Here is a 14,088-nt window from a genome sequence, read left to right on the forward strand (position 1 = left end):
ATTATAAACTACAAACTGCGTACTATGTCTAAATAACATCAGGTGCACTGCCAAGTGCCGACTACCCACATGTGAAGATCAATCAGCGACAACACTTATTCAGAAGATGATGATGATGAGAATGTAAATATTAAAATTTTGTTTATGTTAAATTATAACATACATGCATATTTAAGATTTAGCCACTATTATTATTGAAAATTGTAAGTAAAACTTATGCATTTAATCTATGTCAGTATATAAACAATATAATATTTTTTTTATTATTGTAAGGATTATATTAATATTATTACACTTAATAGTTATAATTATTATAAAATAATATTGAATTTAATAAGTCTGATGAAATTAAATTTATTTATTCAAATATTGTGATCAATTTACATGATATTTATAAAAAATATGAAAAACCATTATTTTTCGGCTATGGTTACTAATTCAATAATATTATATAAAAAGCAAAAAGTTATGAGATGCTATCACACATGCCAGTTCCAGGCATCCATACTTGAAAAAAAATCATATGAGAACCTATTCCCCCGAGTGGTACCGATCGCCTAAATTTGAGGTCCTGGCTCACGGACTATTTTGGCTGAGTTCAGAGAAAGATAAAATATTCCACGTAAGATCATTTATTTTACCTGTGATTATACCACTAAAACATGAATGTAATTTTAATATTTATAAGAGGGGAGGGGTTTGAACCTACGACCAGCACAGCAGGTTGACAATTCTTAACGGTAACCACTACCCTACAAGCTTTTGCTCCCGAAAGGAGGTAGAAGGAGCTGACCAATGTGAAATGTAGATGCAACTCTCCTTCTACACGTAACGTACAAAGAGTACTTGTTTGTAATAAACAAAACGAAGGTAGTACGAATCGATGAAAACATTTAATGGAGAATTGAACATGATGAAAACTTTTCATTCAGGGGAGGTATCCTTGCATTGAACTTGAGTGGGAAAAGGGGTAAAATTAGTTATGTCTTGAATTGCCACAAATATAAATAGTTATTTCATTAATATTTGTCAATGTCTTTAAAGCAGAACACAATTATCGTAGAGTATCATATTTCAAGATCTTATAACTGAAAATATCTCGTTGATCGTGTGTCAATTCATTTATTTTTTTATATAAATTCTAGATGCAGAAGAATGTAACCACTTTACACTGCTATTACAAATAATGTCACCATGCTCTTTATTAATAAAATGAGAATTAAACAAAAGAGAACACCTCGTAAGGAGGATCAAACCTGGGACCAAAGACCTAGGATCAAAGCCCAATCGAGAACTCTAACCACTTTTTTTTATATATACCCCTAAGCTGTAGTATCTCCCGTTTTTCACATTTTCTCAATTTTCCATTTCTCGGTTTTCTCAATTTTCAGTTTTTATCATTTGGACAAACACAAATACCCATGCCTTACCTGGGACTCGAACCTGGAACCCCTGGCATTGTAGCATGCTGTGCTAACCACTTTGCCACTGAGATCGACACCACTACACCACGCCCTTGAAACAACAAGTATTCTGTCCCTCCAATATTGTAAATGTCGTTGGATATACATGTAGTTGAACTTTTACTTTAATTTTGAATTGCTTTCTTGTAGTAGCAGCTGACTTCGAGAAATAATTTTCGAAGTGATGAAGAAAAACGAGAATATTGCTAGTTGTTGTGAAAATGCAAGCTATGTCACATTCTCTGTACCATCCCTATAGTGGAAGCACAAGCAAAAAAGCCTGCGCAGACCAGCGACTCCTGTGCAGCGTATTCCCACGTGGAGGGGAGCGTCAGAGTGGAGCATGCTTCCTTATGGCCTGAGTGTAACAGAAGAAGGGGAAGGTGCATGGAGACTTTTCGTCGCAGGTTCTTTTCCTTGTGGTCGCTCTATAGAATCCTATCATCATTTCCACACATAGGTTATAAAAATATTGGATGAATAACTTTTGTACAAGTAGACAGTACTGAAGTTTATAGAAAAGGCTCTGTACTTGTCATACCACTTTCATGATCATAGTTTATGATTTGGAAAACTATTGTGTGGAGGAGGAGCGATAGTTTTTTTTTTCTTTACAGCAATGTACCAGATTTTAAAAGTATCAAATATCTGTACATCTCTCGAATTTCAGGAGCGTGCAGGTGTTCCTATGGGGATTTGATTGTAACAGTATACAAGATGAATGTGAAAATTATGCCAGAAAATGCCTCTGCATCTCTACCTCTTTTAACTCTTGTACTATTATAAATAGTTCACATTTAACACTTCATTAAAGTTCTGAAGATCACACTAATTATACACTTGGAGCTTTATCAGCTCAATATGTTATCAACCAATTTTCAGCAGTTGAAATGGTAGACTTGATTTTAGAATCAGTAGTCATTCACAATCGAACATATCACAGATATGTTTGCAGGGAGAATAGCGCAGTAAAATAAAGTTACGGGACGAAAATTGTAGCGCTATAGCAGCAGTAAAATTCTGCGTCTAAATGTCTACAGTATATTATGAAGAGTGAACACCGTAACTACAATATATAGTAAATACTAAGGGGGTTCAGATGGAAACAGAGAACTGAGCAGTAGACTGTACTTACGTACATAATTTATTATAAATGATATTATTTACAATTAAAAGTAAATATGTCACTACATATGCATGGTTAATCAAGAAAATTCCCAAAGGCTTAACAGTTATAGTAGACAAACTTTACTTGCCATTTTCGCCGAAAATTCATCTACTATATAATCGAAGTCCAATTCACGAAGAAGTTCATGTTCAATGCTTAATAAATGAAGATTAGATAAGCGATCCTTCCCATGGCAGCATGAACCCTGTTTTTCACTAATTTCATTTTTGAGAAAGATCTTTCTCCACTGCAGTTCATTACCATTAAGAACAAATACATTCTAAAGAGAATTTCAACATTGGGAAATATACTGCGGAACAGCTCCTTACATACAATATTATATATATATACACAGTTCCATTGTCTTCCTGATGTTTGAAATTGCTACTGCTTACTATGTGTGCAAACTCTATCAGATCATTCTCTATCGAGGGTTGCAGCTCCTCCTCGTAGATGCTCACAAGCTCATGAGCTGCGGATATAATTTGTGATGTAGTTGCCACTGCAAGTTCATTTAGAATACTGAACCTCTTTGCGACAGTTTCATAGGGAAAATCCTGCCTGCGAGTGATGAGGTGATTTTATCAATCACTGGTAGAAAACTTTCCACTCTGAAATGTTCACTAGGCGAGAGGTGGATTTGAGGTTCATTTTCATAGTCAAGAGGATTCAGTCGGACTTTTCTCACGTGACGTGAGTGTTTCTTCCGTAGAAACTCACGCTGATGTGAGTGTTCCTTATGGTACTCTTCTGTGCCACTTCTTCTTCTGGTTATCTCCTCATATTCAGAAAACGAGTTCCTTTTTGATTCTACGAACTTCTTTAAAGATCTCAAAATGTCAATGTTACCATAATCCTCCCTGCACCTCAATCTATTGGAAAGTAGAAGGAAACAATTCTAGTGCAAGTGCTGAATAGTGAAATCATCTCGAGAAGATAACTGAAAAAGATGCAGTTGAAAGGGAAAAGGTAACAAACATTACTACCAAAAAGGTGAGTAAAGAATCTTTGTGTAATGTGCTCCACCGTGAAGATGAAGTGAGTGACAACCCACCGGAAAAAAATGAAAAATCTGAAATTGCGAATACAACTGATGGAGCTCTAAGACTGTCAAGAAGAGTCCGTGTACCACAAAAATTTCATGAAGATTTCTTATTGTAGAACCAAGTGACAAGAGTGATTATAAAAAAAAAAAAAAAAGAAGAAGGGAAAGGTACTCATGATAAAAAAGTAAATGCAAAAGAAAACACATTAAATATATTTCATCAAAACGTACAAAGCCTTACCACAGCAAAAAAAGCTTAATTTAGACATATTTTTGCAAAATGAATTATGTAACATTGATGTAATTTGTCTGACAGAACACTGGCTGCAAAAAGATGATCTTAACTACATAAACTTTCCAAATTTTACCCTAGGAACCAGTTTCTGCAGAGAAAATAAAATCAGGGGTGGGTCATGCATATTCGTAAAAAATAACATTAAGGCAAAAGAGAGCAAACAACTCAACTACCTGAAAAAGGAAAAAGAATTTGAAAGTTCCATAGTTGAATTTCCACCACTTAGGCTAGTATTAATTTGTGCATACAGAACACCCGATAGTAATATCAACAACTTTACTAGAAAACTAGATGTAATATTAGATGCTTATTCCAAAAAAAAAAAAAATCAAATCCATACTAATAGGAGATTTTAACATTGATTTCCTGAGTCAAAAAATAGGAAATGAGGTAGAAATATTCATGAAAGCTCACAATTTGACAGCAGTTGTGAGATTATCTACACGAATCACATCAACTTCAAAAACAGCAATTGATCAGGTTTTCTTAATCACCAACTTATTTGTATACAGTGTCAATACAATTAGTACTGGCTTTTCAGACCATGAGGCACAATGCATAAAAATTACTGCAGCACAAAACACAAACCAAACACATACACAATATAGACACTTAAATACCACAGAAAGAGAATTTATTGAAGCTAATTTTAGTTACTTTAACTACTTAATAAGTAGAGAATCGTGGGATGACCTATACTACCAAACTGATGTGAATGAAGCATACGAGACATTGCTGTCTGCCATTTCATACTCATTTGATTTAGCATTTCCCAAAATAAGAAAAAAAAATATACATTGAAACAAAATCAAATTGGATAACACCCGACATCAAAGAAAACTGGAAAGATTTCATCATAATGAATAAATGCAGACACCCGTTTAAAAGTGAAACATTCAATTCATATCTAAAGGAAAAAAGAAAGGAGATTGAAATCTCAGTCAAGAAAACAAAAAAAGACTATAATAGCAATATGATCCTAGACTGAAATAACAAACAAAAAAACCTTGTGGCATATTGCAAAAACCGAATTTGGTATAGTAGGGAAAGAAAAATACAAAGACAACATATCACTAAAACACGAAGGCAAAAGTGTGGTCAATCCCCAAGATGTAGCATCAACTTTCAATAAATACTTTACTGGGATAGTAGAAAAAATAACAAAAAACATCCAAAAACAAAATTATAAACAAGTGATATAACTAAAGAGGATTGTAGTATATACTTACTCCCAGCAGACGAGAAGGAAATATTTAGCTTAATAAGTTGCTTGAAAAACAATTATTCTGCATAGATGAGATACCTGACATTGTAATAAAAAAATGTGCCGCACACCTATCTGGTCCAATATGTCATGTAGTTAATCTAAGTCTCCTTACCGGTAAATATCCAGAACAGCTAAAGACTGTCATAATAAAACCTCTGCACAAGAAAGGGTCAAAAAATGAAATGAGTAATTACAGACCAATCTTTCTTCTCCCAGTCATCTCAAAAATACTCGAAAGGGTTATGTACAATAGATTAATAACATTTTTCAACAAATTTTCCATCATTTCAGAACAACAACATGGTTTTTGCAAAGGAAAATCTACACAATCTGCTATAAACACATTCACAGAAGCAATTAGAGAAATTTTGGATAAAAGAGAACACTGTGTTCTCACTTTCTTGATCTAACAAAAACATTTGACACTGTCAACCACAAACTCTTGGTGAAAAAAATGGAGCAGTATGGGATCAGGGAGTAGCAAAACAATGGTTTAAATCATATCTAAACTTACAGGAATCAGATAGTAGACATAACTCACATCGATGAGGATAATAACAAGGGAAATTATCGATCAAAGAAACAACGTATTACATATGGTGCACCCCAAGGTTCCATTTTAGGACCCTTACTTTTTTTAATTTACATCAATGACCTTCCACAGAACTGCAAAGATGCAAACGCAACTCTCTTTGCTGATGATACAACTGTTCTTATAGCAGGAACAAACACAGAACGGTTGAAACATAACAAAAAGAATACAATCACACACATCTCAGTGTATAGTAAATAATGGTCTTGTGGTAAACACTAAAAAAACAAATGCAATTAGATTTCCAATCAACAGCTGTAGCAGTGAAACTCCAGAAATTAACTTTCAAGATCAGGGCATAGAATATGTATCTAACATAAAATTTCTTGGCGTACAACTATCTGAAAATTTAAAGTGGGATCTACATATTGAAGCTAACGGGCATGAAAATTTGTCAAAATACACATGCAGCAAATAAGGACTACCACACCTACAATACCAGGGGAAAGAATGACTTACATATGGAATTACACAATACCACATTCTACCAAAAAGGGGTAACATATGATGCTATACACTTATTTAACATGCTACCAAATGCATTCAAAAACATAAAGTCAATGCCAGTATAAAAAAAAAGGTAAAGTGTTCCCCTGTGCATAGCACCACGCCATTAAGGCGTATAGGGGGTGTGGGGGTAACGCCCCACACTTTCTTGATCCGGTCGTGAGTAGGGGTGATGTGATCAGCATCACGCCCCTGACCGCCTTTACCCCCCAGGGTTTCCCCCAGGTACCCATGTTATTCGACGCTGGGTAGGCGCCGGGGCCGCTTCCACCGTTAGAAAAGTTCCCGGATTTGAACCGGCCGGGGATCGAACCCGGGACCTTGAGCATGGTAGTCAGACGCGTTACCGACTGAGCCACCGCGGCCACAGTCAATGCCAGTATACAAGTTACATCTAAAAAGATTCCTAAAGGTACATTGTCTTTACACAGTGCAAGAGTACATTGACACCGTAAGTGGCAGGAATAACAATAATAATGTAACAAAGTACAACTGCCCTATCATTAGTTTTTTTTTTTATTTTTCCTTTGCTGTTCGATTCCATTTATCTAGATGTAAGTATAGGTGACTATTTAATGCTCAATATATGTTTGTGTGTGTATATATATATATGTGTGTGTGTGTGTGTACATAATGTCATTGCAGATGAAGCGAACATTGAATATAGATAACAAATTTTTAGCCAATTTGTCTCAAGAAAATAACATTGAGTATGCATTTATTCTCTTTTATTTATACGATATCTTGTATCTCATACTATCTATTGTATTATATATTATATTATGACTATAATTTTATAGATGTATTCTAAATGTACATGTACAATGTGACAATTCCAAACTTTTGTAAAGTTGAATGGATGCTAATAAATCAATCAATCAATCAATCAATGGAAGACTGAAGAACTAACCTTGGATCCTGGAGTATTTTGCTCGTAGCATCAAATCTCTCTAAAATGTCATTCCAGAAGACGGCTAACAATGCGATTTCCAGGGACGATATCTGCCAAGAGAGCCCATTCTCTTCACTTCTTACAATACCCTTCTCTTCTTTGTCATTGCCTATTTCGACAAGAGCTTCCTTAAATTTTTCGTAACCTTGGACTATGGCTTTTGTGGCATCTACTCTACATGCCCGCCAAGTCTCACTTAAATTCTTGGGAACATAGTATTTCCCTTCTGATTGTCTAAATTTATCCACCGATGTTTGATAACAGTGAGGTGATGCTGTGAAGAACACATATAGCCGTCATATGTCAGTACTCAACAATAACACACAAGTCACATACTGTTGAGAAAAGTACTCAATGAGCGAAAGCTGAAAATAAACAATCAACTCATTCCGCCATCCGTTAGCTTATGTTAGCGTGGTTCACAAAAGCGCTGCTTAAAGTTAGGTGTCCCATAGTTCACTGATGCACCAAGAGAGAGCGCTAGTATCTCCACAATTTTTTTCCCTAGAAAAACTCACAGCTCTAATACGATGTTATTAACGAAAGAAAGTTATGTACTTCGTATCTGAGAATTGATTGTTTGAATAAGTGTGCCTTATTTCCACACCACAGCCAAATCAAGCCATGGTATAAAGTATACTGAGCTTCAGATATCTACAAACAGATCGACTGAGAGCTGTGCTACAATTGGATCCAGAAGAGTGTAGACATACAACAATATTGAGGTTTTTTTTATTTTTCAAATACAATTGCACCAGTTGCCCATAGGTTAATCCGGCCCTGTGTAAAGTTTGAAATTTTCAGATTCTTTATTTTCCCTCAAATCATGTCCTATGTAAAAGAAAACAGTCAGTTGAATTTACGTTCCTCTTATGTGATTGGTAGTTTCATTTAAGTCAGGATAATCTTGAAGAACAAATTCTACTTTGCCCCCATCAGGAATTTAGGCACTCTGTATTTAGGAAAATAAATCTCACAGATTAGCTTGATATAAGGAATCTAGTATTTTATCCTGAAATCAGGATCAACTTAAGTGTTGTATGATACTGGGTTTATTCAAGTTATTTTTCTTAGTAGTTATAACTGATTGATTATTTTCTTTTTGTTTCATTTCAGATAGAGAATCTATCTTCCAAATTTCATCTATACGAAGATTATCATAATCACATGATATAAAGGAAAAGGATGGGGAATATTTTCAGGAAATTTGGTTTGCTTCTATGGAAGAACATTTTGGTTCGTCGGAGACATTGGTTTCTGACATTGCTTGAATTTTTGATTCCCGTGTTACTTTTCATAATTCTTGCTGTCCTCAGAAGCCAAGCAAACGGATTTAGTCCATATTATGTAGATCACCCCACAACATTTCAGCCGACTCTTGAAAAGGAAGTAATAACCTCTCTAAGTGTAAGAAAAATTGCTTATGCACCACATAACAATTTCACTGAAAAACTGATGAACAAAGTTGTGGAGAAACTGAATTTAATAAGATATCAGGATGCAGGTTAGTATTTTTACTTGTATGCATTTTGGTTACTTTATGTAGTTTTCTTTGTCTAGGATATTTGCAACAAAGAGGATGACTGGTTATTTATTGCATTGTTGATGGAACTTCCGTACTTAGGATTTGAACATGGGACCATTGGCTTCATAGAAGCAGTAACATTCCTATGATTTTGTATTAGGAAACAATGAAGTTTGAGCCTAGAGGTATTTTTATTAGGTAATAGAGTCATAGAGCCATGGTGGTCTAGTCGGTAGGACATATGACTGCCCCACAGCAGACCCAGGTTTGATTCCTGAGGTGAGTGATCTAAGATTGAAAATTTTCTGGCCTTGTCCCCACATGAAACAGCTCTGGGGCTCACCCAGTCCCAAATAAATAGGTACCTGGGTGGGGTAATGGTGGCCATCTTATGCTGTTGATCACATCACCTCCAAAATGGCCGGGATCGAAGAATGTATGGGGCTCTACCCCCACATACCTCTACATATCTTTCATGAGATTGTGCAAAGTGCCCAGGGACAAAAGCCAGGGGGTGTCACATAAACCACTGAACCAATCAGCTTGGCAGTTGCCGTGGTAAGGGGAAATTCTCGTGGTGTTCTGCTTTGCCAAATTTTTCGTTTTGAGTCGTTTTCGAAATAGGTTGCACCCTCAACAAGATCAAGCACAGCGAAGCCTAATGGTTGCTGCCGTATAGCAAGCGAATGGGTCTGCGATTCCTTGCCTCTCCCTGAAAGGTGAGTGAAGAGCGCATGCTGACAGCAAAAGGTGTTGTGTATGACTGGACAAAAATCAGGTGTGTAACAACACTGCTTTTCATCCCTTGAAACTCCCACAATTGGAGGTGAAAAGACAGGGTTTCCTGAAGTTTATTCTTTGGAAGGCCGGACTTTAATAGTAAATGCATGTGAGAGATGTGTGCCCGATTCCCAGAGTGGGTGATTTCAGGTGCAAATTTTTCCAACAGTCCCTGCATAGAGTGGCTATGTTGTTTACTCAAAACCTTATTGAGGCCCACTTTTTACTTTAACACATTTCAACATTGGGAGATTAGGATATGGTCAATCACTTGTTTCTTCTCTTTATATGAAAGTGAACTATTTACATGAGATACCTGAACCTAATATGGCCTATTTGCAGTTTACAAATTGTTACATGGTTAATTCAACAGATGACGCTAGTATGTCATTCAGACTGTCTGAATGATGAAATTGAACCTATCACCTTTACCCATAGTGCAATAACTTAGGGACAAAGAAGCGAAATAGCTGGACCTCATGACTGTGTTCTACGTGATCTAATATTGCATATGTAAGTTATTACTTACTACATCTTCCAACTGATAGATGTTTATCAGAAAATTCAGTTTCTTTCACACAAAACTGGTGTAAAATAAGAAGAAACCGAATTTTGCATAACTTCTAAAAAATTAGACTTCACGAAGGTGTCACGCAGCATTTTTTGCAGAACCTTGAAAGACCAAAATGCCGGAAAAGTATTGGCCGGTATGCATGGATTACAACCAATGAACATTGTGCTATTTCATAGCTATTATGAAGACAGATTTCTAATCATTTAAATTCAAATTAATTTATTTTTACAGTTTAAAGTTCAATATACATTAATTATTTGTGTAGTATCGGTGGTGTTGTGTATGTATGTGTATGTGTCTTGTGTTGTAGTTGTGCTGTCTAGTATGTTTGTGTAGTAGTTGTGCTGTCTAGTATGTTTGTTTTGTCTTGCATAGTAGTTGTGCTGTCTAATTTGTTTGTGTTTATCTTGTGTAGTAGTTGTGGTGTGTAGTTTGTTTATGTTTATATTGTGTAGTAGTTGTGGTGTGTTTGTGTTTATATTGTGTTATAGTTGTGATGTGTTTGTGCGTGTGTCTTGTGTAGTAGTTGTGCTGTCTAATGTGTTTGTGTTTGTCTTGTGTAGTAGTTCCTCCATTCATATTGGGGGTTAGGTGTAGAGCTGACAACTCTGCACTGTAAAAAAAAAAGTCAAGAAACAGCAATATAAGGCCATGGATGTTCCCAAGGTAAAATATTCCGTACGTAAAATAGTCCCCCGTTCGGATCTCCGGGTGGGAACTACTTTGGGAGGTCCCTGGACTAAGGATAAGATCTACATTAGGAATAAGGATATTAAATTAGGCACCTGGAATGTTCTGAGCCTTTACCGGCCTGGGGCATTTCAGTGTACAGTTAATGACATAGTTAAGTATAAATTAGATGCATTTGCTGTCCAGGAAGTTAGGTGGCCAGGAGAAGGGAATTATAAAACTAAAAATTATACTTTTTTCTATGGTGGTATTGAAAATCATAATTTTGGAACAGGCTTTTTCATAAATAATAGAATTATCTCGGCTCTTAAAACAGTAGAATTTATTAATGATAGGATATCATATGCAGTTTTACAGGGTAGGTGCTGTAAAATTATTTTAATAAACGTACATGCACCAACGGAAGATAAAGATGATAATACTAAAGATGATTTTTATACAGAGTTAGAACAGGTCTTTGATAAATTTTCTCAGTATGATATGAAAATTCTGTTAGGTGACTGTAATGCACAGATTGGCAAAGAAGAGACATTTAAACCCACGATTGGTAAAGAAAGTCTTCATGAATTAAGTAATGATAATGATTGATTACTTTTGCAACCTCAAAGAATTTAATTGTGAAAAGTACCACTTTTAAACATAAAGATATCCATCCATAAATATACCTGGTCTTCTCCAGATGGTAAAACTCATAATCAGATAGATCATATTTTCATTGATAAGAGAAGGCATACTAGTATAATTGACGTTCGTACACATAGAGGTGCTGACTGTGCCAGTGACCATTATTTAGTAATTGCTAAATTAAGAGAAAGACTCTCAGTGATAAATCATAAGCAACAAAATCTAAAAGTTCTAAAATTTGATACAGGAAAGTTTACTGATGAAAGAATTAAGAAAGATTACCAAATTAAACTGTCAAATAGATTTGATGTTTTGCAGGATTTAAATGATGATGAAAATATAAATGAAACAGATGTAAATAAGAATTGGGAGCACATACGTAATGCAATAGAATCAGCAGCTAAAGAAAGTATAGGATACCATAAACCGAGAAAAAGTAAGTCATGGTTTGATAATGAATGTCATAATCTAATAGAAATAAGAAATCAGGCTAGACTTAGGTGGTTAAATAACTCTGATGATACAAATCTAAACAATTATAATAGAATAAAGCGAGATGTTAACCGCATGTTTAGAAGTAAAAAAAGAGATTACTTGAAAAGCAAAATTAACGAAATTATAACAAACAGCAAAAATAAAAATATCAGAGATTTATATAAAGGTGTAAATGAGTTTAGAAAGGGGTGGCAACCTAAAGTAAACTTGATAAAAGATAAAGACAGTGATTTTCTAGCTGACCCAAGCGATATTCTAAATAGATGGAAGAACTACTTTAATGACCTTTTAAATGTCCATGTAGGAGATAAATCAGAAGTAAATGAAGTACCCACAGCAGAACCTTTAGTTCCAGAACCTAACTTGACTGAAGTTAAAGATGCTATTAAAATGCTAAAGAATAACAAAGCACCTGGCATTGATTTAATACCAGCTGAGTTAATTAAATATGGTGGAAATTCATTAATATGTCAAATTCATCAATTAATTTGTTTAATATGGAATAAAGAAGAAATCCCTCAACAGTGGAAATAATCCATAATTGTTCCTGTGTTTAAAAAAGGTGATAAAATGAACTGCAATAATTACCGTGGAATTTCTCTACTCTCAACAACATATAAAATATTATCTAACATTCTTTTAACAAGACTAACCCCATATGCTAATGAAATTATAGGTGATTATCAATGTGGATTTAAACATAACAGATCAACTACAGATCAAATTTTTCACATCAGACACGACACTTGAAAAAAAGTGGGAATATAATCAAAATGTCCATCTGCTATTCATTGATTTCAAAAAAGCATATGATTCGTTCAAGAGAGATAAATTATGTAATATATTAGAATATTTGGAATACCTAAGAAGCTTGTTAGTATGATAAAAATATGCACCAGTGAAACAGAAAGTAAAATTCGTGTGGGTATTAATATGTCTGACAAATTTAAAATTCATGATGGGTTAAAACAAGGAGATGCATTATCTCCATTGCTCTTTAATTTTGCCTTAGAATATGCTGTTAGGAAGGTAAAAGAAACTAAAGAAGGACTAAAATTAAATGGTGTGACTCAGTTGTTAGCATATGCAGATGATATAGACTTACTGGGGGATGATGTGAATACAATTAAGAATAATGCTAAAATATTTTTCAAAACTGCTAAAGAAATAGGTTTGGAAGTTAACAAAGAGAAAACTAAATATATGCTTACAGGCCGAAAACAAGTGTTAGGTAATAATCAAAATCTAATTATTGATAACAACTCGTTTGAACCAGTTTCCAAATTCAAATACTTAGGAGTAATATTAGAAAATGAAAATTATGTTAAAGAGGAAATAAAAAGTAGGCTTAATTCAGGAAATGCATGTTACTTCTCTCTTCATAAACTTTTGTCTTCTCGTTTAATATCTAAAAAACTAAAAGTTAAAATATACAAAACAGTAATTTTGCCTGTAGTATTATATGGATGTGAAACTTGGTCCCTTACATGAAACAGGAACATAAATTGAGAGTATTTGAAAATAAGATCCTTAGGAAAATTTTTGGACCTAAAAGGGATGAGGAGACAGGTGAGTGGAGAAGGTTACATAATTCAGAACTACATAATTTGTATTCATGTCCAGATATTATTAGAATAATTAAATCAAGAAGACTTAGGTGGGCAGGCCATGTGGCACGAATGGGAGAGGAAAGAGAAGTTTACAGGATTCTTGTTGGGAAACCTGATGGTAAGAGACCTGTAGGAAGGCCAAGCCGAAGATGGAGGGACAACGTTGAGATGGACGTAAGGGAAATCGGGGAAATCGGTAGGGATGGAAAAGAGTATATAGAACTTGCTCAAGATAGGGAAAGATGGAAGGCCTGTGTTGCTGCAGCCATGAACCTTCGGGTTTAAGAAGGCTAGGGAGTTAGTTAGTTAGTTAGATGTTTATATCTTTAGTGGCATAGCAATGGGTGGGCGAAGTGGGCGACTGCCCGGTGCCTCGTGCTTGAAGGGGTGAAGAAGTGAGAAAATATATGAAAATGGCTAATAATGATAAAATGAGAACATTCTGTCTTTAGCTGGCTTTAAATTTTAGTTTAACATTATAATTTGAATGAATGTGTCAAA

The 14,088-nt window shown here is 34.9% G+C and overlaps 1 protein-coding gene across 4 annotated transcripts in view; it reads left to right on the forward strand.

Annotated features, from left to right (window-relative positions):
• Positions 1 to 14,088, forward strand: part of LOC145987929 (phospholipid-transporting ATPase ABCA3-like) — a 178,303-nt gene that overhangs the window by 73,862 nt on the left and 90,353 nt on the right. For 3 of the 4 annotated variants that reach the window (XM_083122749.1, XM_083122748.1, XM_083122751.1), the window contains one exon: positions 8,406 to 8,793. In XM_083122749.1, coding sequence (XP_082978875.1) covers positions 8,475 to 8,793 — 319 coding nt within the window. In that variant the 5' untranslated portion in view covers positions 8,406 to 8,474. Of the gene's footprint in view, positions 1 to 606; positions 623 to 8,405; positions 8,794 to 14,088 lie in introns of those variants that run through there. The other variant, XM_083122750.1, reaches the window with a different exon arrangement.

This window comes from Lepisma saccharinum, chromosome 5 (assembly GCF_977018435.1).
Source record: "Lepisma saccharinum chromosome 5, izLepSacc3.1, whole genome shotgun sequence".
NCBI lineage: Eukaryota > Metazoa > Arthropoda > Insecta > Zygentoma > Lepismatidae > Lepisma > Lepisma saccharinum.